This window comes from Marmota flaviventris, chromosome 9 (genome assembly GCF_047511675.1).
Source record: "Marmota flaviventris isolate mMarFla1 chromosome 9, mMarFla1.hap1, whole genome shotgun sequence".
NCBI classification, from domain to species: domain Eukaryota; kingdom Metazoa; phylum Chordata; class Mammalia; order Rodentia; family Sciuridae; genus Marmota; species Marmota flaviventris.
In genome coordinates this window covers 17,874,926-17,899,371 of record NC_092506.1, presented here as the reverse complement: position 1 = coordinate 17,899,371, position 24,446 = coordinate 17,874,926, and the positions used below count along the sequence as shown (strand labels likewise).

Here is a 24,446-nt window from a genome sequence, read left to right as displayed (position 1 = left end):
AGGACAGGGAGGGTTCTGTCCATGGTATAGCTTTTAATGGAAAGTTAACAATAGTTAAAAATTTTTGATAAAAATTCTGTTATATTAACCAATTATTTCCTCCTATACAAATCAATCTCTCTTAACTTCACTCTATTTTGCTGAACTCTAGATGGTGGAAAATCTGGTATTTTGTGTTTAAACTTATGATCAACTTTAAATATTGCTAAAACCATAACCAGATATATATTGCAATTAAAATTTTTAAAACTATTTTAACATTTTTATGTTTCCTTCCAGATATATTATATTTATCAAAGCAAATAAGCTGGCTATTGGAAATTTTATTGTTTTTGTCATTTAACCTACCATAAAAGTGTTTCACCTATTTTATTTATTTATTTATTTGCATTATAATTCTTAATACACCTTTAATGGTTTTGTTTGTTTCTTTGTTTGTTTTTTAGGGGTGTACCAGTGATTGACCTCAGGGGCACTGGACCACTCAGCCATATCCCCAGCCCTATTTTGTATTTTATTTAGGGACAAGGTCTCACTGAGTTGCTTAGCACCTTGCTTTTGCTAAGGCTGGCTTTGAATTAGCAATTCGCCTGCCTCAGCCTCCCAAGGGGCTGGGATTCCAGAAGTGTGCCAGGGAGCCCAGCTTTTTATACAGTTTTGTTACCATCATATGGTATTAATTTTAAATATATGATTTTCATAAGCATCTTTCTGTCGCTGACTATTTTAGCTAGGTCTCCCTTTTCTCCATGACACATGGCACTGAACCATCTTCCATTGTAAAGCTTCCTTTCTCTCCCCGTGCACTTTCAGGATAAATGTTTAGGGTTGAAGTTGCTAGTATAAAAATTACTAACATATTTATGATTCTAAAATTATTTACTAATATGTTTTACAAAGGAATTAGATGAGTGAACCAGTTTTATTGCTATTTTAAGGTATAATTTAAAATAGTGTAATTTAAAAAGTATAAATTTTTAGAGTGATTCAATTTCATCTCTCTTTGTATAGATAGGCAGTGCTTAAAAATACTGCTAATACCAATTTTTTATGTCATGCTTTCCATTTATACTTCAAAAAACATATTAATTATAAGCAATTGACTCTTTTGTGTCAGGTAGTTGATGAGTGTTCCTCTATTTTAGACTTGAGGAGATGGGAACATGATGATTTTTTAATGACACCTGACTATTTTGGATGACGTTCCTAGGATTCATAGTTTTCCAACAGCAAACAATGAAAGAATTTTAAAATTAATATTTTATTAGAGTAAGTTAAGGTAAACAGAAAATTGCTAAGATTGAAAGTATCCTGTGTACTACCCACTTTCCCCTAATATTGCATCTTAAATTAGCATAGAAATATGTATCAAGAATATGAAACAATAATGGATGCTAACTTATTCTTCACTAAACCGTAGACTATATTTGACTAATTTTTTTTACTGTGTTTTTTTTTTTTTTCTGTTCTAGGATTCAATTCTTCTTAACCCATTGCCTCTAAGACAATTTCCTTTCAAAAAATTAAAATGATAAACCTTCTGATCAAAACGATTAACATGCTATATTCTCCACTGTCAATGTTCTGACACAAATTTACAAAATTCCTTTATTTGATAAAATAAGGAGTTGTGTGTTTATATTTAGTGAATATTTAAAATTTAAAATTACATTGTTTTAAAAACACCCTTATAAAAGGAAGTGAAAGGGCAAAATTTATTTAATTATTAGATTAACATAGGGCCTGTCTTCTTTTTTGAAAGAAAACTGGAGCAGGACTGATCACACACCCGCCTTGTCAGAAGCCTGACCGGCTGCTTTGTACAGAAAGAGAACAGCAGCAAGTACCCCTTGAGTGCTACTTTATAGGCCAGAATCATGGCCGCATGCACTTTAAGCACAAGTTTATCTCTTGTGACTGGCATCACCTTTTTTCGGAAGGCAAGTTCATGTTTCTTGGGAACAGAGATGGACATGGCTTTATCTCTCAAGGAGAGAACAGAGACCCACAAGATTTTCTCTCTCAAAGATGGGCAAATTTCTATTTTTTTTTATTGTAGTTGGACACAATACCTTTTTTTAAAATTTTTTATTGTTGGTTGTTCAAAACATTACATAGTTCTTGATATATCATATTTCACACTTTGATTCAAGTGGGTTATGAACTCCCATTTTTACCCCATATACAGATTGCAGAATCACATCAGTTACACATCCATTGATTTACATATTGCCATACTAGTGTCTGTTGTATTCTGCTGCCTTTCCTATCCTCTACTATCCCCCCTCCCCTCCCCTCCCCTCCCCTCTTCTCTCTCTACCCCCTCTACTGTCATTCATTTCTCCCCTTTGTATTATTTTTCCCTTTCCCCTCACTTCCTCTTGTATGTAATTTTGTTTAACCCTGAGGGTCTCCTTCCATTTCCATGCAATTTCCCTTCTCTCTCCCTTTCCCTCCCACCTCTCATCCCTGTTTAATGTTAATCTCCTTCTCATGCTCTTCGTCCCTACTCTGTTCTTATTTACTCTCCTTATATCAAAGAAGACATTTGGCATTTGTTTTTTAGGGATTGGCTAGCTTCACTTATCATAATCTGCTCTAATGCCATCCATTTCCTGCAAATTCTATGATTTTGTCATTTTTTAATGCAGAGTAATACTACATTGTGTATAAATGCCACATTTTTTTTTATCCATTCGTCTATTGAAGGGCATCTAGGTTGGTTCCACAGTCTTGCTATTGTGAATTGAGCTGCTATGAACATCGATGTAGCAGTGTCCCTGTAGCATGCTCTTTTTAGGTCTTTAGGGAATAGATCGAGAAGGGGAATAGCTGGGTCAAATGGTGGTTCCATTCCCAGATTTCCAAGAAATCTCCATACTGCTTTCCAAATTGGCTGCAACAATTTGCAGTCCCACCAGCAATGTACAAGTGTACCCTTTTCCCCACATCCTCGCCAGCACTTGTTGTTGTTTGACTTCATAATGGCTGCCAATCTTACTGGAGTGAGATGGTATCTTAGGGTGGTTTTGATTTGCATTTCTCTGACTGCTAGAGATGGTGAGCATTTTTTCATGTACTTGTTGATTGATTGTATGTCCTCCTCTGAGAAGTGTCTGTTCAGGTCCTTGGCCCATTTGTTGATTGGGTTATTTGTTATCTTATTGTCTAATTTTTTGAGTTCTTTGTATACTCTGGATATTAGGGCTCTATCTGAAGTGTGAGGAGGAAAGATTTGTTCCCAGGATGTAGGCTCCCTATTTACCTCTCTTATTGTTTACCTTCATTTTGTTTATTTATTTTTATGTGGTGTTGAGGATCAAGCCCATCGCCACGCAAGAAGAAAAACATTATTCATAAAGTGGGGATGGGGAAAGGAAGATGGTCATAATTATGCCAACATCCCTCCCTTTTGGTTTTAATACTGGGGTTTAGGGTGGCTTATGGATGGAGGTCTCTTATTATGGCTACTTCCTGCTGGCATGGGGATGGCGACAGGGGTAGAGGCAGATCCAAGAGGGAGGTTTTCTCTCTCAACAGAGTATATTCTCACAGAGGCTTCTGATTGACCACTTGGTTGGTGAAGGTCTTAGTTCTTTCCATGATGGTTTCCTGTAAAAACTTGAAAACACATGGTAACAAAACTACCAGGCAGAGAATGGCAGTGAGAGATCCTAGGAGGGATAAGACCCAAGTCAGGATAGGGTTCCATAGGCTGGTGAGAGAGGAGGAGAGGGAGTTGGCCAGAGAACTTTAGTTTAAGCTTAGCTTTTAGATTCTCTAAGGTTTGTATGTTTTGTTCTATCTTTCCTGATTGGTTGATATAGTAAAAACATTGTTCTAGGAAAAGACAGGTACCTCTCTTTTCTGCTGTAATTAGGTCTATTTCCCTCCTGTTCTGTAGGGTGACTTCTGTCAGGGAGAGGATCTGAGTCTATAGGAGGTGGATAGCCTCATTGAACTGTAGGTGGATCTGACTAGTTCCTCACCAAGTTGGTCATGTTGGGAGGCCAAGGTAAGGATATGTCCGAGGGCTCCCCCTACTGTCCCCAGGGTTACCAGTGAGGATGTTAGACTAATGCCTAAGAGGACTGGAAGAATGACTGCCTGGTTAGATTATGTTGGGGGAACATGAGGACAGCCATCTCAACCAATGTATAGAGCAAGATGGGGAGATAGGACAATCAAGACACAGGACCTGGGGTAGAAGCATTGACACATGTCATGAGGGAACTATTTTGGCATAAGATGTGAGTTCCTGGGGGGGTTATATAAGAGTCTGACCCTGTGATGATATGGTGTAGACAGCAGGTGGGGTTGGTGGGTGTTAGACTGAGTGTTCCTGAAAGACCCATTTAGTCCTGCTGTATGAAGGGGTAGTTGTTGAGAGAATTTATGTAAGGTGGAAGTACAGGAATTGGGAGATGGGAACACATTGGACATTGGATAGGAGAATGGCTGATTTATGAGGATCATCCATTGGGGTACAAATGAAGCAATCTTGATGATAAAGGGACTGATTTACTATGTGATGTAAGAGGTATAGAGAATAACCTATGATTTGGAGCCAGGAAGTTTGAGGGTGTCTATTTTTTTAAGTTTTGGAAAATTTTGTGGGAACTGTTTGTTACTATATAATGACTACATCTAATAGGGTGTGTGGGGCTTAGTTATAGGTTCAGATTATCTGGATAGATCCACGAGGGTCTGGGCTTACCACATAAAGGTTTACAGAGCCAGTTATTCCTTTTCCCATTTTGTGTCCCAAGGATCATCAATCCTGAAGGTATGTAAAGGTAGGACCCTATCATAGGGGTTTGGAGAAGGAGGGGGTTGGGACAGTCTGTTAGAAGAGCCATATCCATGATCCATATAATGGTAATTGCAGGACCATTTGGAATATCCCTTCCAATTGAAGTCATTGCATGTGTCAGTTATCAGAAGTTAAGCAGAGACAGAAATTATGAGAGAAAAAGCTTTCTTGAGTATATTTGGTATAGTCAAAACAGTTGACAACACAGATCTGAGCAAAGTTGAGTGTGAAGAGAGGGTCCTTTGACAACCTTTAATGGGACAGAATGCAGAGTTGACTAAAGTGAAGGACTTTTGTCCACTGCATATATCTTAAATTGCCAAGCATAGTGAGTACCAGGAGGATTTTTGGGAGTTGTGGGAGGGAAATAGGGAAGGAAGAGGAGTAGTGTGATCATAGTAAGTGGAAGGGAAGAGAGTAGAGGAGAAAGTAAGGAAAAAGATAAATTTCAGTTGGGGTGAAGTCCATGAAGGATCCCTGAAATGAGCTAGAAGAGGAAAGTGGGAGTAATAGGCCTTGGAAGTCCTGGGCCAGAGGCCAGCTCTGTCCATAGGATGAACAGAAATTGATAGTAATAAGAAAGGGAGAGGAAGTCACTTATCTGAGGTGGTGTGGTCTTTTGGTTGTTCTAGTAATGGTTGAAGTTTGGAGACTTGTGTCTGTTTGAGCCACAAAGTGAGGGGCCTGTGGAGGTTGTAGTGAAGTGAGGGTGAGAGCAAGTTTTGAGAGCTAAATTGTGTATCCATTTGGGGAACCCCTTAAGCTTGGCAGAAGTTAGGGTGGTTGAGAGTAACTTCATATGGTTCCATCCATTTAGGGGACAGGCCATTGAGTAGAGTAACTGCATTGGGATGGAAGGATTAGAAGAATACCATGTCCCCCACTGGAATAGGGGAGGAAGAGTTGTCTGTAGGGACCAAGTGATTAAGATCTGCATATTTCCAAATCAATGCTTGAAGGTGATTCAAAAGAGGGGGCAAAAGGTGGGGTGGAATAGCTGTGGGCTGTGGGCATAAAGTAGAGGATGTCATTGGGCACCCATACATAAGCTCAAATGGAGAGATATGGGAGGGTTTTTTTAGGGAGGGCTCATAACCTTGGTGGGGGGCAGAGAGATAAGTGTTACTCAGTCAAGATGTAGTTTGAGAGAGAGTTTAGTGAAGAGTTTTTGATGGTTTCGTTGGTGCGTTCTACCTTGCCTGATGATTGAGGGCAGTGGTATACGAAAATACCAGGGTATGTTAAGTACTTGTGTTAATTGTTGGATAATTTGAGAGATAAATTTGGGCCCATTACAGACTGAAAGAAAGAAGGCAGGCCAAAGTGAGGAATGAGTTCTTTAAGGAGGATTTTGGAAATGGTTTGCTACTGGTGGGAAAGACCTCAACACATTCAGAGAATGTGTCAACCAGGACTAGGAGATATTTGAAACATTTTATGGTGGGCATGTGGTTGAAGTCAATTTGCCAATTGTTGGCAGGTAAATGTCCTCTTACTAATGAGTTGGAATGGAGGGAGGACAAATGTTAGAGAAAGGGTTAGTTTTTTGACATTTCTCGCAAGAAGAGGAGAGGTCTTGGAGGAATTTGATATTGTGAGGGTTAGAGAGTGTTTGACAATGTCCCTTAGAGAAGACAGGTTAAGGTAAAAAAAAGTCTCACCTATCTACACTAGCCTTGGTAAGGGGCTATGGCAGTGTGTTCTCATCACACATTACTTTTCTCAGTGCTATTGAAGACATCAATGTTTTTACCTGTAGAGACTAATTGGATCCTCAAAAGAGTCCTGAAGACTCTGGACTATGATGGTTGCCTATTTGCCTATGCAAATGATTGGCCATCACCTTCTGATTCCTCATCATTTTCTGTTTCCTTCATTAAGATCCCATTCACTAATGAACAAAAACTAAGAGGATTTAGTGATTCAAGTGGGTGTGAACTCTAGGAAAGTTAAGTCAGCCCTGAAGTTTCTGATAGAAAAGAGAAATTCTTACTCTTTCCAGAGTGATCCAGAGGAAAGGACTTTGTAACAACCTAGGTCAATCATCTGGTGTTCACTTGTGCTCAACCATGAATTTCCTATCAAGGAAGTAAGGATATAAATCTTAGAGTGTTACCAGGGTAGTGAGTTTTGTATAACTGCTCTCCTGTACCTATTTCTCTCCTGTACCCTAAAAACTAAACATTTAGTGCAGACTTGTGATGTGCTGTCTGTCACTTGGTACTATTTCATAGATCCTTCATTTTGATAAAGAAGAAATTGAATCATGAAAAGACCAAATTCAGTTTATACCTTAAAGAAAGTTTTGATGTGTAGTCATGCTTTAAAATCACCACTTAAATTGTATATTATTTCTTATTTTAGGTCTCAGGGTCTCCAGATTACAGATGGCTTATTAGTCAATTCTGCCTCCTCCCATAACAATGGGAGAAATGAACAATAGAGCTACAGTCCTTGTATCCCACCATGGGGGTGAGGTGAAGAATGCTTCCCAATGATCCACTGAGGGAAGTCACTAGTGAATCATCAAAGCTCTCTTTGGAGATTAAAATCTATTCTCCTCTACCTTCTTCTTTATAGAAGCTTTGCTAATTCAAAGGCTGTGAATACTTATCTTCACCTCAATTCTGCCTGATCTCTAGCTCCTATCCTCAATAAATGTCTAAATTTGTGTTTGCAATGACAACAGAAACCATAAAGACAATAGTGTATTTAGATGCACTGAGATAATTGGTGACTCTAAAACTATAAAGTGGCCTGAAGCAAATTTTTATCATAATTGCAAACTTCAATGATAACTTTTGCATGTTTGCCCTTTTCTTGGAAATCATGCAAAACCAAAGCTTCATAACTGAATTTGTCCTCTTGGGGCTTTCAAAGAATCATACTATTCAGAAAATAGTATTTGTTGTGTTTTTGTTGGTCTACATTGCAACTATTGTAGGAAACATTCTGATTGTAGTGACCATCCTCTGTAGCCCTGCACTGCTGGGCTCCCCCATGTACTTCTTCTTGGCATCATTATCCTTCCTGGAGGCCTGTATATCCTCTGCCATCACACCGAAAACGATTGCAGACTCCGTTTATGAGAGGAAAACCATCTCTTATAAAGGATGCATGATTCAACTTTTTGCTGAACATCTATTTGGTGGGGCGGAGATGATCATCCTCACTTCCACGGCTTATGATCGATATGTGGCCATTTGCAAGCCCTTGCACTACTCTTCCATCATGAACTGGAAGCTCTGTGGCATTCTGATGCTGGTGGCCTGGTCAGGGGGCTTCTTGCATTCCATTACAGTGGTTCTGTTCACTTTCCAACTGCCCTATTGTGGGCCTAATGTCATTGATCATTTCATGTGTGACTTGTACCCATTATTGGACCTGGCCTGCACTGACACTCACATCCTTGGCCTTTTAATGGTTGCCACAACTGGGTTTATGTGCATTATAATCTTCTGCTTGTTGCTGGTCTCCTATGGTATCATCTTGTTCTCCCTGAGAAAACACAGTGCTGAGGGGCGGAGGAAAGCTCTGTCCACCTGTGGATCTCACATTGCTGTTGTGGTTTTGTTTTTTGTCCCATACATGTTTATAAATGTCCGGCCTCCTTCTGTCTTTTCCTTTGACAAACTGGTGGAAACGTTTTATACCATGTTCACCCCCTTGCTCAATCCCTTGATTTATACTTTCAGAAATAAGGAAGTTAAAAATGCTATAAGGAAAATGTGGAAGAGATTGGTGTTAGTTTCTGATGAAAATATTAGATGCAAAAATAGTATAAAGAGCAAAGCAATCAAATGGTCGAAGACAAAGCTTTATAGGATGCTCAGTACCTATTAAGATGTAATATACTTCTATAGAACAAGAAATTATTTTGGCCATCAAAGATGATGTTTTTATTTTTATAGCAGGTGTCTACTTTGAGTTGGCAACTCAGTATCTAGATATGAAAATTAGAGAAAGTTGATCTTTATGCTTACCTCAAATCTAATAATAATAATAAAGAATGGAGAGAAAAATTATTTGTCAAAATGTTAGACATTAACTTTATGCTTTCCAAAATCTTGGGTGAGCAAAACAAATACATCTTTGACATGAGGATTAGAATCTTACTCAAACTATTTCATTTGGGAAAAAAAAAAAAAAAAGATTTATTTAGGAGGGTGAACTCAGTGATTCTGAATCAAAAGTAACCTGAATTCAGGAAAAGTACACAGAAGAGCAATAATAGAACTGCTGTAGAAGTTCTGCATCAGATGACTCCATTAATGAAAGGGATCCATTAACATTTCTATATAATTGATGTAGCCTCAGGAATTTCTTGACAGATAAACCCTGGGTGGCCAAGTGCTGCCCACTAAGAGTTCCTCCTGGGCAACAATCAGGCTAAGAAGAGAGGAGGCATCTCCATACTGATTTCCAAATTGGCCGCACCAATTTGCAGTCCCACCAGCAGTGTACAAGTGTACCTTTTCCCCACATCCTTGCTAGCACTTGTTGTTGTTTGACTTCTAAAAAATAACAAAATCATGGCATTTGCAGGGAAATGGATGGCATTAGAGCAGATTATGCTAAGTGAAGTAAGCCAATCCCTAAAAAACAAATGCAGAATGTCTTCTTTGATATAAGGGGGACAACCCAAACCAGAGCAGGGAAGAAGAGCATGAGAAGAAGATTAACATCAAACAAAGACTAGAGTTGGAGGAGAATGTGAGAGAGAAGGGGAATTGCACTGAAGATGGAAGGAGATCCTCATTGTTATACAAAAATACATATAAGAGGATGTAAGGAGAAGGGGGGAAAAAGAGAGAGAGAGAGAGAAATGAGTTAAGGTAGATGTGGTAGTGCCAATGTCTGGCTGGGCACAAATGCCGCAGTCTGGCTGGGCACACAATCACGAGCCACCACACAGCTTGTAGATTCAAACAGCAACTCTTTATTCCCGAACTCACACCAGCCATCTACAATCACGTTCTGGGGAAATCCACGTTCTCTGCCCAAATCCACCACCAGTGGGCTTCTATCTCCAAAATATACTGTCTGAATCCCGTGAGAACTCAAGGGGAACTCAGGCAGCAGGATATGCCCTATTCCCAGGAGGAATAATCTTAAACCTTAAACCTGGAACCTAAACTGGGAACGCCCTAAACACGATTATCTTAAAACCGGGAACACCCTAATCTGCCTTGGTCCTTGAGCAAGGTCACCTACATTCAATGTCTCTGCAACATGTCAGCAACATGGGGTACGCTGGCAAGGAAATTGTCATACCTACTTGGCTAATGGCTCCCAGCATGGTAGAGAGAGGTAAGGGGAGGTGAGGGGAAGGGAGGGGAAGGAGGTATGAAGGGGATAGGAAGGGCAGCAGAAAACAACAGACACTAGTATGACAGTATGTATAAACATGGCTGTATAACCAATGTGATTCTGCAATCTGTACAAGTGGGAATAATAAGAATTCATACCACATTTGAATCAAATGTATGATATATGATATGTCAAGATCAATGTAATGTTTTGAGCAACTAATAAATTTCTGATGTTTAAAAAAAAGAAAAAGAAAAAAAATATATAAAAATGAAAAAAAAAAAGAGAGGAGGCAGATTCCAGGAGGGAGTCAGCTGTGTGTATCTCCTATTCAAGCACAAGCAAAGGGAATTCTGAAGATGCTACATTACCAAGAAAACCAGAACTAACTGAAGATATGAAGAGCTGATTCCTCCCAGCCCCAAAGAAGGATTAAATCTAGGGGCATCAGAAAATGCAAGGAAGTCTCAAAAGATTACATCTCAATTTACTTCGTGATTTAAATTTTTGTGAGTTTTTGCCACCAATTGAAAATAATTCTATTTGAACAGTCATCAATAAGATCATTTAAATTTAGATACATCTTATTTTTTGTTCCCATAGTTGAGATTGTTTAATATATGAGGTTGCCATGTGGCTTCTGAAATAATTGCATTTACACAAAACATTTCAATTCTCCCCTAGCCTAGCAACATGAATAAAATGCCCACCAAGTATTGTGGGCAATAATACTGATTTTTTTTCTGTAACCAGTCAGGCCAGGCTCAAAGTAGAAGAGTGTATATAATAATTGACTTCCCAAGAACAGATATGGACAAATATATATAAGATTTAAATGCTCTTTGGGGGAATTAAAGCCTTTGAGGAATTAAAATTTGCTCTAAAATACCAACTGGACAAAATATGAGCCCTACAGCAGACCAGGTGTGTCACAGAGGCTTAGGCATGCCAGTGCACCTGTCCTCTACCACACACTTCCACCATGTGTTCTGCTTCACCTTAGGCCCAGAGCTATTGAGCAAACTGACTGTGGACTGAAAATTTTAAACCCTGAGCCAAAATAAATAACATTTTATTCCTCTACATTTTTGTTGTCACGTCCTTTGGTCACAGTGACAAGATGAATGAAATGCATAAATGGGTTTGCTGCTGTGACTAACATGATGACGTGGTTCAGAAGACTTTGGACACTCTTCAAGGGGCCTGAAGACTTATGTCTCAGTTTTCCCTCCAGTTTCTGTCTCAATGCTCTATTTCCTTCTATTAAACATGCCTGTTATAACTTCTATTCAAATAAATTTACAAGGAAAAATTTATCTCTAGAAGTGTCACTTTTAATTTTAAAGTTATAGAACCTTAAAATCAATTTATGAGATGAAAAATTACAATATTAACATGCATTTTTAAAAATAAGAACTTTTTTCTGCCACAGTCTCATAATACAATGTGCTGTCCTATGGACTACTGTTGCCTTATTGCAGAACTCATCTCTTACACTTGGTAAGTGCACTGGATCTTGTTCTACTTCTCCAAGCAGACACTATCTTCTAGCTCCACGTCAATGTTGTCCTATTTCTAACATATTGGAGGAATGAACACATCCTTAAGTAGAAACCTAGGAGAAGTTATAAGAAAAGGAACAAAATTATTCAATTGTTAGGTATATAATTGTTTCATAAACACTGGTATAAGTGAAAAACTACAAAAAAAAATGTCTTGGCAAATTATGCTGATGGAAAATTTCCATGTCCTGGGGGAAACTGAGAAGCAATTCTATAGGTTCATAACCTGTCAGAGAATCCCCTTTAAACTGCAGTTGGAAATCGATAGGGAATTAATGATGCCTCATTTTCTTTTTTCCTTTGACTATGTCAATGGCAATATGTGTGATGTAGGGGAAACAATATCATCCTGATTCCCCAGGATGCTTTTCCTCTCTCTCCCTTAGGTATAGAAGAAACACTTGGAAATTACCTTCACACTTTGGCCACCATGGAATAGATATTTCTCCATGGAGAATAGATAACAGCTGTCAGCTGTCACTAGCAATTTCAAGGAAGTGGTAGATGGTGAGTTTTATAATTCACAGTTTTGCATTAAGTATTTCAAATTGTATTGTTGTGATTAAAACTGTGGGTGTTGTGGTCAGGGCACCAATTTAATGCAGTGCCTAGGCCTGTCCAAAGCAATATACTTATGCAAATTACTCAAATTAGGAGTGTATTTAGATTTCTATATCAAGTTAAGATAGATAAAATAAATTAGAAATAGAACAAGTGCACATTTTTTACTTGGCTTCCAAATAGGATTTTATTTCTTCTTTCAGAACATGTGCTTATTTATCATTTAACCTCAATATTCTCCCCATGATGATGTTTTTGATTATAAAGCGAAATTCTTGAGGCATACCATTGTTGGAATATGGTAAATACATACGCTGGCAGACTCTCATACTTATTGGTAGAGAATATAGCATTTACTATTTTTATACTTCACACTCACCAATACCACAAGGAATGACATTAAAGGTAAGAAAAAGTGACTCAAGTCTTCTGATTTAGCTATGTACTCTTGATTTTCCTTGAGTTCATTTGATTCCAGGCAGAGCATCAGATTGCTGTCTCAAAATTGTTCAAGAGAACTATGGAGACTGAAGTTTTGAACTGTTTTACTGCAGGTTGTCTGCTAGTTGTCAAGGTTTGGTCTCTCCCTTTAAAAAAGAGACATCAGAAATGAGACAAGTTCATGCATCAATTAGGATAAGCAAAGATGGAAATAAAAGTTCTTTTTTTGTTGTTGTTGTTGTTTTTCAAATTTTACAAATTCAAATGGGCTAACTCCTCATATTTCAGTGTTTTATTGATCCTATCATGTGATGTGGTAACAGCCTCATTTACATTATACATCATTAAAGTACAGAACACTTAAATATTTCGACATTTCCCTATTGTACATGATTCCATACCATCTTCCATTGTAAAGCTCCCTTATCTTGCTTTACTTCTAGAGCATATTTTTAGTATTGAGGTCACCAGTTTAAAATGCAAACATAATTATGATCATAAAATTATTTACTGATAAGTTTTCCAAAAGAAAAAAGAAATAGATGAGTGAACAAGTTTCATTCACTGCACTTTTATCTAATGTAAAATATAGATAAAATTTAAAACAACATGATTTTTTAAAGATAAATTTTGTTATGAGTGATTCAACTTCTGTCTCACTTTGTGTATATAGAAATTGCTTAAAGTAATGCTGACATCTATATTTTATATCATCCTTTTGATTTTGCTTTGAAACACATGTTAATAATAACTGTTTGATTCTTATAGTTTAGGCAACATGACAAGTATTAGCTGCTTTATAGCTGAAGAGTTAGAAGTATTGTGTTTTGTTTAATGTCACAGTATTGTAACGGAAAGCTTGGTCCCTGTCCCCAATGCCAATTAATGCCAAATTTAATAATGAGGACACAGTTTTGATAAAAAGGAAAAAGAAGTTTTATTGCTTTGCTAGCAAAAGAGAAACACAGGGACTACTGTCCCAAAAGCTGTGACTCTCCAGATCAGGAAGAACTGGGGGAGTTGGGGGGCTAAAGAAATTTTTCAGGTGTTACATTCCAGTAGGATGTCCCAGGGTGCCCTGTTCCCTTGTTAGGATTCACATGTTAATTTGGAAGATATTTACTTCCCAGATCCTCAGCAGGCATCTCCTTCCTGTAGTAGGTGTGTCCAAGGGCAGTTAACTAGGGGAAGAAAAGATAGTACTGTCTCCCTACTCTTGTTAGGGAGGGGATGGGGAGAAGAGATAATTTTTTGTTTTTGTTTTTGTTTTAATAAAGCTTAGAGCAAGGAGGGCTACATTTAGAAGCTGAAAAGTTTGCTGGGATTATGGTTTTTGATGGCATACATGGAATGACTTTTAAAATTAATTTATTATAAGTTTAGATTAACAGAAAATTTACCAAGAATAATATTTTAATTTTAAATGACAAAAGGAATATTTATTAAGAATATGTAAGAATAGTGGATATATTGCTCTTAACATATTGAAAAACCAGCCTCTGCCTCAGAGCAAAGCCTGTCCAAGGAAAGGACATGACCTTTGTCCTTGGAAAGATCCACAGAACACTCCTAGGCACATTCCCACCCTGCTAAGTTGTTTATCTACAAATGAGATCTGCTGTGCCAGGTGTCCCTGACTCAGTCAGGTTAGGTGGGGACCCATAGCAACACCCTAGCAGCCACCAATCAGCATGAGACAGGGAAATACCTGGGATGCCAGATGACCCTCCCAGTAGTTTATGGTGTTGGGAAACTATGTAGTTCAGCATGAACACCCCTCTTGGCTTAAACCAATCAGTTCAAATGAATACCCCTTTTGTAGTAACCAATCACCCCTACCCAACTTGTTCCCGCCAGTGAATGTGCTAATCATGTTTTAGAGTTGTTATTTGATTTTCCCACGGTGTGTGATGATTTGCTAAGAGATGCTATGATGTATGTGGGGGTCCCTGCCTTCTCCAAAGAATGTATAAAACTGCTGCAAACCCTGGGCTCAGGGCCTCTCAGCATCACCAGTTGCTGTGTGGACCGAGCTAGCTCGCAATAAACACCTCTTTGCTGTTTACATGGATCTTGGGTCTCTGGTGGTCTTTTGGGGGTCCCGAATTCGAGCATAACAATATGATGATATTTAATTATTTTTTCTACTTCTGTCCTTTTTCTGTTGTAAGATTCAATGCAGGATAACACATTGCATTCCAGACAATTACCCTACAAAAATTTAAAATCATAAACTGTGATCATAAACACTATATTATCCCTTGTCAATGTTTTAAGACTAATTTTGGAAATCACTTTATTTGATAAAAGTAGGAGCTATTTTGTTTATAATTAATGATTTTTAAAAATTAAATAGTATTGCTTTTAGAAAACCCTGACAGAAGAAAGTGAATAGATAAGACTTATTTACTTATTAGTTTAACATACGACCCTGTCTTTCTTTAAGACTTCCACTTAATTTGTGTTTTTGGTTTTCTTTGTACATTGAGTCAGTAAAACAGGAAGAATACATGTGGCTCTGAGAACATAATAATGCATACAGGGGACATCAGGGACATTTAAAAGTATTGTTTACTTAAAAACATATTTTTCACTGCATCTAAAAAATATGTTACATTTTCATGCACATTTGAAGATATGTAACACACTTATCAGCCTTAGTCATGGTGAGGCAGGAATTAGGAATAAGCCAGTTTTCATTTCTGTCTGGGTCAGGGGCTGTGGCAGCTTATTCTCCCACACATTCTCTTCCCCTGTGCTATTAACTGCACAATCGTTTCTACCTGTAGAGTCTAATCAAATCCTCACAGGAGTCCTATTGATAGACATTCTAACTAAACCCAGATGCAGAAGTTTGACCTGAGGCTTATAGTATTTTTTTTTTTTTTTTGGCTTATAGTATTTTAAGAATTTTAAAAAACATGCTCCACACCATAAAGCAAGTAAAAGATTGTGGATTTGCACCCAGGACTGCATGAGTCTGGAGCCAATGTTCTCACTGGTTTCACTTCATTCTCTTTCATGCTTAGGGCTATTCTAAGAAGACCAGAACTGGATCATATATGAACACTCTGTCATTTATAATACATAATTTTTTTACTGACAGTTGGTGAGTGGATATTGAGTTCATAATGTAGACATTGGTTAGGAATGATTCTGAGACCACAGTGAAAATGATTGTTTAAAAGTAAGCAGAAGGACAGATAGTAATGTAAACATTGCATGTTTGTTAGTTTTAGTAACATTTCAAATTTTTTTCTGTTAACTATAGTATTCATAAAACAAGCTTATTTTTTAAATTATTACAAATATGTAGATTCTTAATTTTTAATTTGTTTTGTATGACAATAGAATGCATTTATGCACTTTGATATATCATATGTAAATGGGATATAATTTCTCATTTTTCTGAGTGTACATGTAGAATCATATTGGTCATGCAGTCACATATATACATAAAGTAATAATGTCTGTTTAATTCTAATATCTTTCCTATCCCCACATTCCCCCCTCTCCACTTCTGTCACTTCCTTCTACCTAATCTAGGATAATACTATTCTTCTCTAGTGCCCTCTGCCTTATTGTGAATTAGCATCTTCATATTAGAGAAAACATTAAGCCTTTGGTTATTTGGGATTGGCTTATTTCGTTTATCATGATATTCTCTAACTCCATCCATTTACTGGCAAATACCATAATATTACTCTTCTTTAAAGCTCACTAGTATTCCATTGACTATATGTACCACATTTTCTTTATCCATTCATCTATTGAAGGACAACTAGGTTGGTTCCATAGTTTAGCTATTGTGAGTTGAGCTTCTATAAACATTGACGTGGCTGCATTACTGTAGTATGTTGATTTTAAGTCCTTTAGGTATAAACCAAGGAGTTGGATAGGTGGGTCAAATGGTGATTTTATTCCAAGATTTTTTGAGGAATCTCTGTACTGCTTTCCATAGTGATTGCACCAATTGCAGTCCCATCAGCAATATATGAGTGTTTTTCATCACATCCTCATCAACATTTATTGTTCTTTAATGTTCACCATTTTGACAGGAGTGAGATGAAATCTTAGAGTAATTTTGATCTGCATTTTGCTAATTGCTAGAGATGTTGAACATTTTTTTTTATATAATTGTTGATGGATTATATTTCTTCTTCTGTGAAGTGTCTGTTCAGTTGCTTAGTCCATTTGTTGATTGGGTTATTTGTCTTTTTGGTGTTAAGTTTTTTGAGTTCTTTATATATCCTAGATATTAATTCTTTGCTGAAAGTACATGTGGTAAAGATTTTCTCCCAATCTGTAGGCTCTCTCCTCATGATATGAATTATCTCCTTTGCTGAAAACAAGCTTTTTAATTTGAATGCATCCCACTTACTGATTCTTGATTTTACTTTTTGCACTTTAGGAGTCTTGTTAAGGAAGTCAGATCCTAGGCCGACAAGGTAAAGATTTGGGCCTAACTTTTCTTATATTAGATGCAGGGCCTCTGTTCTAGTGCCTAACTCTTTGATCCACTTTGAGTTGATTTCTGTGCAGGGTGAGAAATAGAGGTTCAATTTCATTTGCTCCAAATGGCTTTCCAGTTTTCCCAGCACGATTTGTTGAACAGGCTGTCTTTTCTCCAGTGAATGTTCTTGACACCTTTGTGTAGTATGACATAACTGTATTTATGTGTTTTTTCTCTGTGTCCTCTATTCTATACCATTTGTCTATAAATCTTTTTTTGATGCCAATACCATGCCATTTTTGTTACTATAGCTCTGTAGTATAGTTCAAAGTCTGGTAGTGTGATGCCTACTGGTTCACTTTTCTTGCTAAGGAGTACTTTAACTATTCTGGGTCTATTAAATTTCAAATAAATTTTAGGATTGATTTTTCTATTTCTAAGAAGAATGTCATTGGGATTTTAATAGGTATTGCATAAGGCCAGTTTCAGGCTCCAGGATGGTCTGTGTGGTCCAAGATTCTTCAATATTTAGGATCCATGCCTTCTCCAGAAGACCTAGCATCAAAGTTCAACCCAGCAGACCCCAATGCTAGGATATTTCACATGAACTGAAATTCTAGGGTCACCCCTATAGACCCAGGCTCCAAACCAGTTACCATAGACCCACAGTCTCTTCTGGAAAATTTGGTTCCCAGAGAAAGCCCTAGGAATTGAAGGTACAGGTTCATTAAAATGGTGGAAGAACAAGGCCTAGTCTAGTTCCTAGAATCCCCTGTGGATTAGACTGGCCCCTGTGGACACAGGCTGAAGTCCATCCACCCTGCACACAATCAAGAGATCCATCTCAGTGGGTCCTGGATTCAAGAAAAAATTCATGGACCTAGATGTGGGGCCTGCCAATTCCTGCTTACAATTCCCATCTGTTATTACGGTCTCTGTACTTTATCTATGAGAGCCTTGGCATGGACTGAATGTCATGAATTCACAACTCACTTGTTGAATCCTAACCCCAGCTGAGATGCCATTAGGAGATGGAGACTTAAGGAGGTAATTCAATTGTGAAGGCAGAGTCCTCATGCGTGGAATTAGTGCCCTGACAACAAAAGACAAGGGGGCCTTTATTCCCTCCCTCTCTGCTCTCTGTCATAGAGGACATGGGAAGAGGATGGACATCTGAAAACCAGCAAGAGACCCTTCCAGACCCTGCTGGTGTCCCTCAATGAATGCTACTGCATCCTGGGTCTGGGTCCTGAGTAAGTTGGAGTGGGTGGATCTGAGCTGCTGGGCTTGCCCTTCCCGGTAGTCCACTGGCCAGAAATGGTGGTCCTGCACCATAGGATTGGCTCTGGTGAGTATCTGCCCCCTCCCGCTAGAAAGGGGTGGACCAGGCCTGTTGTGTACCTGGGCACCTCAGAGGCTGTTGTGGGTGGTTCTGGGAGTAGAGACACTTTTTAGATTTCTAAATTTGAACATACTAAAATCTTTCTAGGGAATGTAGTTAAAGTCATTTAATGCAAATTACTCATGATTTGTACCAGCATTCAAATTAATGTTTATTAATACTTAATACTTCTCAATATTTAAAAACTGGCACACAGAAATTATAATATTGTGTGCCACAGTCTGGCTGGGCACAAAATCACGAGCCACTCAAGCAGGAACAAAGTTTATTTTTTGAAACTGCCGCCAATGTCCGGTACCGCCCGGGCAGAGATTTTTTCCACCCATGCAGAGATTTTTTCCACCCACGCAGCCTCCTCCCGACCCACAGAGAGAGCTCCTCCCCTGGAACTCCCTCCTACTGTACTTCCCCAACCAATGGGAACTCTCCAGGAGTCCTGTAGCCGGCCTAGGTGAACAGCAGGAGTCCAATATCCATATGAATGCAAATCTTAACATAATCATATCATCTCAATGGCTAGCTGGCATCACCTTTCGACCAAAAATGCCATGCATCATATACTTGGCTCTTAGCATCTCCCCCCTTCTGTTTAAGTAACAAGCAATCTGGCTAGGGACCGTGCCTGTTAGGTTTGTCCAATTCAACATATGGTTCTTACCCGTCATCGGAAAACTGACTTTTAGGCTTCAGCCTCCTGTATTAGGTTGATACCACTGCAATTGGATCATACCCGTCACTGACTACCGGTCCAGCATATAGCCATACTTGTGGATAGGCCTATGTACCAGTGGGGGGGGGTGAAGTTCTTTGCCTCACCTCTGTTGGCCCCCAAATTTGGCCTTGGTGTCAGTGGGGGGGGTGAGGTTCTTTACCTCACCTCTGTTGGCCCCCAAAATTAGACCATCACTAGTAGAAGAGAGGAGGATACAGAAATGTCATGACACCAAGTCAATTAACGGCTCCTAGGAAAAATTGCATCACTGGTGACACATCAGCAAAGATACGCTAGCACTACCATAATTCGCTGCATCAACAAATAGATCACAAAGCATACAAGTGATACATAGTCCAGGCAAGTTCTATAAGCAGTTCAAAGCAGAGGAATCTATCAATATGTCCATATCCTCCCAAAATAAAGCATACAAGTGATACATAGTCCAGGCAAGTTTTGTAAGCAGTTCAAAGCAGAGGAATCTATCAATATGTCCATATCCTTCCAAAATAAATCGACTCATTGATTGAGCATTACTTGTTGAGTTATAAATCATTGATGTATCAGTTTACACGGTTTGTTGTGATAACTCTCGAAGAAGTTGTAGTTTGGTTTTATCTTTGTCTTCACCGGCACTGGGATGAAAATAGGAATTTTGACAATGATGCTAAAAAAAAAAATATGTAACATTTCAACAGGTACTAAGAAAACAATATTTAGAACAATTTACATTATCCTGAACAGAATTATTAAATATAATGAAAAGGAAAGGTGAAAGTAAACAAACAGATCTGTTAACCTTCTGTTTGTTCATATATTAAAACAATCCTCAACAGCTGTTTACCCAAATTAAATTAAACTATTAAAATCACGTGAATAATAAAAAAAAATTTTTTGGATCCATGTGCATGAGCGCTCCTCATATGTGATATATGGACATACGCACATACAGACATACAACACAAAACAGAAGTGTGCACACATAACATATAACACATAAGACAATAGTAAAGGCCTTGTAGCTTTACCTAGGTGAAATCTCCACTGCAATGTTCAAAAACTCCACAGTCAAAAAATAAAACTGATCAGAAAAAACATTAACCTACGTCTGTATGAGCTCAAAACTAAAATAGAACTTTATGATGTGGGAAAAAGCAATAATAAAATAGATATTGAAAAAAGCATCCTGGTTAATCACTGTCGCAGATGTAAGAATAGCCAAGCTGGAGATCTGGATATCAGCTGTTATGGATTTGAGTTGAATCATTTTCCTTTTGGCCTGTAGAAATTGATTTAGTTAGTCTCTCTGGAATCCAAATCGGCTGCTGTTCTCCCTGTGGAAAAACACAAACAGAGCCCCGACTCCAGACTATCACTGGGTCAGGACCTTTCCATTGTCCTGTTAGAATATCTTTCCAAAGTACCTTAGGCTTATGTACATTTTTTGGATACAAATGTCTTTCCGCAGCACTAAGTCCTGATGAATCCAAATTTAAAAAGTTTAGAGTAAAAAGGGTTATTTTAAGTTTATCTTTGGGGGATATATACCCCTTTCCAATTCACTCCTTTTGTTTTAATAAGTACATTTTAATAGTTTGATGAGATCTTTCAACTATGCCTTGTCCTTGTGGATTGTATGGAATTTCTGTTATGTGAGTAATGCCAAATGATGAGCAAAATTGTTTAAAAGAGGTAGAGGTATAGCCAGGACCATTATCAGTTTTTAACTGTTTTGGAACGCCCACAGTGGCAAAATTTTGTAAGCAATGAGCTATAACATCTTTAGTTTTTTCTCCGGCATGAAGGGAGCCCATCAGAAATCCAGAAGAAGTATCAACTGTAACGTGTAAATATTTTAATTTTCCAAATTTTGGCAAGTGTGTGACGTCCATCTGCCAAATATGGTTAGGTATCAGTCCTCTAGGATTGACTCCAAGATTAACTTGTGGTAAAAATGTCACACAACTTTGACATTGTTTTATTATATGTCGGGCTTGTTTTTTAGTTATTTTAAAACGCTTTTGTAAAGTATTAGCATTGACATGGAACCTTTTATGAAAATTTATAGCTTCTTCTATTGTGGAGAAAATATGTATGTCATGTGTAGATTTATCTGCTAACTCATTGCCCAAACTAAGGGCTCCAGGCAATCCTGTATGTGCCCTGATATGTCCTATAAAGAATGGATCTTTTCTGTCCCAGATTAGACTTTGTATAGTGGAAAACAAAGAGAAAACAGTAGAAGAAGGGGAAATCCTACCAGCATCTTCAAGGGATACTATAGCATTAACTACATACTGACTATCAGAAAATAAATTAAATACAGAATCTTTAAACATCATAAAAGCTTGTAATACTGCATTAAGCTCTACCTTTTGAGCTGATTGTTTGGGTACTAAAAATGTAAAAGTTTGATCAGGGGTAACTACTGCTGCTGTACCATTATTTGACCCATCAGTGAATATATTTGGGGCATTTATGATAGGGTTTTTTTTTTTGTCATCTTTGGAAAAACTACAGGATGTTTAGACCAAAAAGACAAGAAAGGATTAGACGGTAAGTGATTATCAAATGAAACATTAGATTTGCACATGATTATTGCCCAAGTATTTAACTCATTAGCTAACTCATCAATTTGATCTATAGTATATGGAGTAATAATTTTATTGGGAGAAATCCCAAACACTCCCTTTGCTGCTTTTATTCCTTTGAGTATTAATTGTCCTACAGCCTCAGGATACCTAGTAAGAATAGTGTTAGGAGAATAAGATAAATGTATCCACAATAATGGACCTTCTTGCCAGAATACTCCTGTAGGAATATTTTTTGTTGGCAGTACAATAAATAATAAAGGCAAACTTATATCAATTCTATCCAAATGCATATTTTCCATATATGTTTCAATGATTTTTAATGCCTTTCTTGCTTTAGGCGTCAACATTCGGGGTGAATTTGGATCTGATGGACCTTTTAGAATATCAAATAAAGGTCCCAACTCTCCTGTTGGTATATCTAGATAAGGCCTTATCCAATTTATGTCTCCTAATAACTTTTGAAAGTCGTTAAGTGATTTGAGTTGATCTACTTGTATTTGAATTTTGGGTGGATGGACCATGGTTGAGGATAATAAAATCCCTAAATAATTAATTGGAAGATTTAATTGTACTTTATCTATTGTTATCTCTAGATTATAATTTTTTAATAAATTTGTAAGTGTGGCATAACATTCTAGCAATGTGTTTTTATCTTTATGTGCCAATAACACATCATCCATATAGTGAAATATTTGTAGTTCAGGATTTTGATTTCTAAGTGGCTGGATTGCTTTGTTAACATAAATTTGACACATAGTTGGACTATTAGCCATCCCTTGAGGGAGTACTTTCCATTCATATCTCTGATCAGGACCTTCATGATTTAGTGCAGGGATAGTAAATGCAAAATGTGGACTATCCTCGGGATGAATTGGAATTGAAAAAAAAAAACAATCTTTAATATCTATAGCTAAAACATACCAGGTTTTTGGTAAAGCAGACAATTGGGGAATCCCTGATTGAGCAGGTCCCATAATAACCATCTCATTATTAATGGATCTTAAATCTTGCAATAATCTCCATTTACCAGATTTCTTTTTAATGACAAAAATGGGAGTATTATGGGGAGATACGGAAGGTTGTATATGTCCCTCCGCTAATTGTTGTTTGACCAGGTCATGGGCTATTTGTATCTTTTCTTTAGTCAGGGGCCACTGAGGAACCCACACTGGTCTTTCTGATTTCCAAGTAATTTTGATTGTCTCAGTGGCCCTTTCTGAAAACCCAATCCATGTCTATTTGTTTCTTGATATATTTGAATTGGTGCTGTCATACCTTGTTCTTGTTCTCTTAAACTTTCTTCTTTCCTAAAGCCTTGTCTAGCCCTAGTAGTGGGCGCATTAGGATTGATGTTATTTGTTAATGTCAAACCTAATTGATCTAGGACATCTTGTCCCCATAAATTTATAGGAAGATGATCCAATACATAGGGCTGTATAGTTCCTTCACATCCTTCAGGATCCTTCCAATCTAATACCATTGCACTTCTATGGGGATTAGTTGCCACTCCTAGGCCTCGAAGCGTTTGAGTGGCTTGTTGTAATGGCCAATGTTTCGGCCATTCTTGATGAGATATGATGCTAAGGTCTGCACCTGTATCAAGTAGCCCATTAAAGTCATGTCCTTGAATATTTAGTTTTAGCATTGGGCGAGAATCTAGATTTAAAGACAGCATAGCCCAATCTACACCTGTGGAGCCTAATCCCCTGGAACCTCTTTCTACAGTACGACTGGAAAATTTATCATGTAGGCTGGGTATTATTAATAACTGTGCTATTCTATCTCCTGGTGAAATTACTGATATACCCTTTGGAGAACTGGCTATAATTTTTATTTCACCTTCATAATCGGGATCAATTACCCCAGGACTTATCATAAGTCCTTTTAGTGTTGAAGAACTGCGTCCCAATAATAAGCCTACTGTTCCTTGGGGAAGAGGTCCTTTTACTCCTGTGGGAATGATTTGAACTCCCATCTCTGGAGTTAGTACTGCTCTGGCAGAGGCGCAGATGTCCAACCCTGCGCTCCCTCTAGTTTGTCTGATGAGGGATTTAATGGATAATGCGTCCTGGGCACTACCTTGATGGTGTTGCTGGGTTCCTCCACTGCCCCGTATATTTGTGGTTTTGGGCCCCGGAGCATTGGGCCCTCCAATCCATTTTTTGGCAATGGAGCCTGATGTCTTTCTCCACGATATCGTGGGTAAACACTTGGTCCTTGTCTGTTTTTTGATAACGGAATACCCTCTATGGTGGTTTGAGAATGGCATTCATTAGCCCAATGTTTCCCTCTACGGCATCGTGGGCAAATACCCGGTATTCTATTTCTTTGATACCTAGCCTTGTTAAACCCTCCTCCTATGGGGCAACTCCTTTTAAAATGTCCTGTTTGATCACAATTATAGTATGTTTTTGGCCTGGCATCTAAAGCCTGTTGTACTGCTGCTAAGACTTTCCCTTGTTCATTAATATCTCTACATAATTTAATATATGTGTTTAAATCTTTATGTTTCCATGGTCTGATGACCTCTCTGCAGCAACGATTTGCTTGGTCATAAGCCAGTTGTTTTATAAATGGCATTGCCTGTTCTGTATCTCC

General features: G+C 38.0%; 1 protein-coding gene across 1 annotated transcript; it reads left to right on the top strand.

The window, feature by feature from the left end:
• Positions 1–7,639: 7,639 nt before the first annotated feature.
• On the top strand, positions 7,640–8,656 carry LOC114093684 (olfactory receptor 4C15-like). The gene has a single exon (XM_027936554.2). It carries the CDS (start codon positions 7,643–7,645, stop codon positions 8,654–8,656), a length of 1,014 nt encoding a protein of 337 aa, XP_027792355.2. The 5' UTR covers positions 7,640–7,642.
• The last annotated feature ends 15,790 nt before the right edge of the window (positions 8,657–24,446 follow it).

What these genes read in the sequence shown, in the direction of transcription:
- LOC114093684 (XM_027936554.2), top strand. Translation starts at nt 7,643, where the DNA reads ATGCAAAACCAAAGCTTCATAACTGAATTTGTCCTCTTGGGGCTTTCA.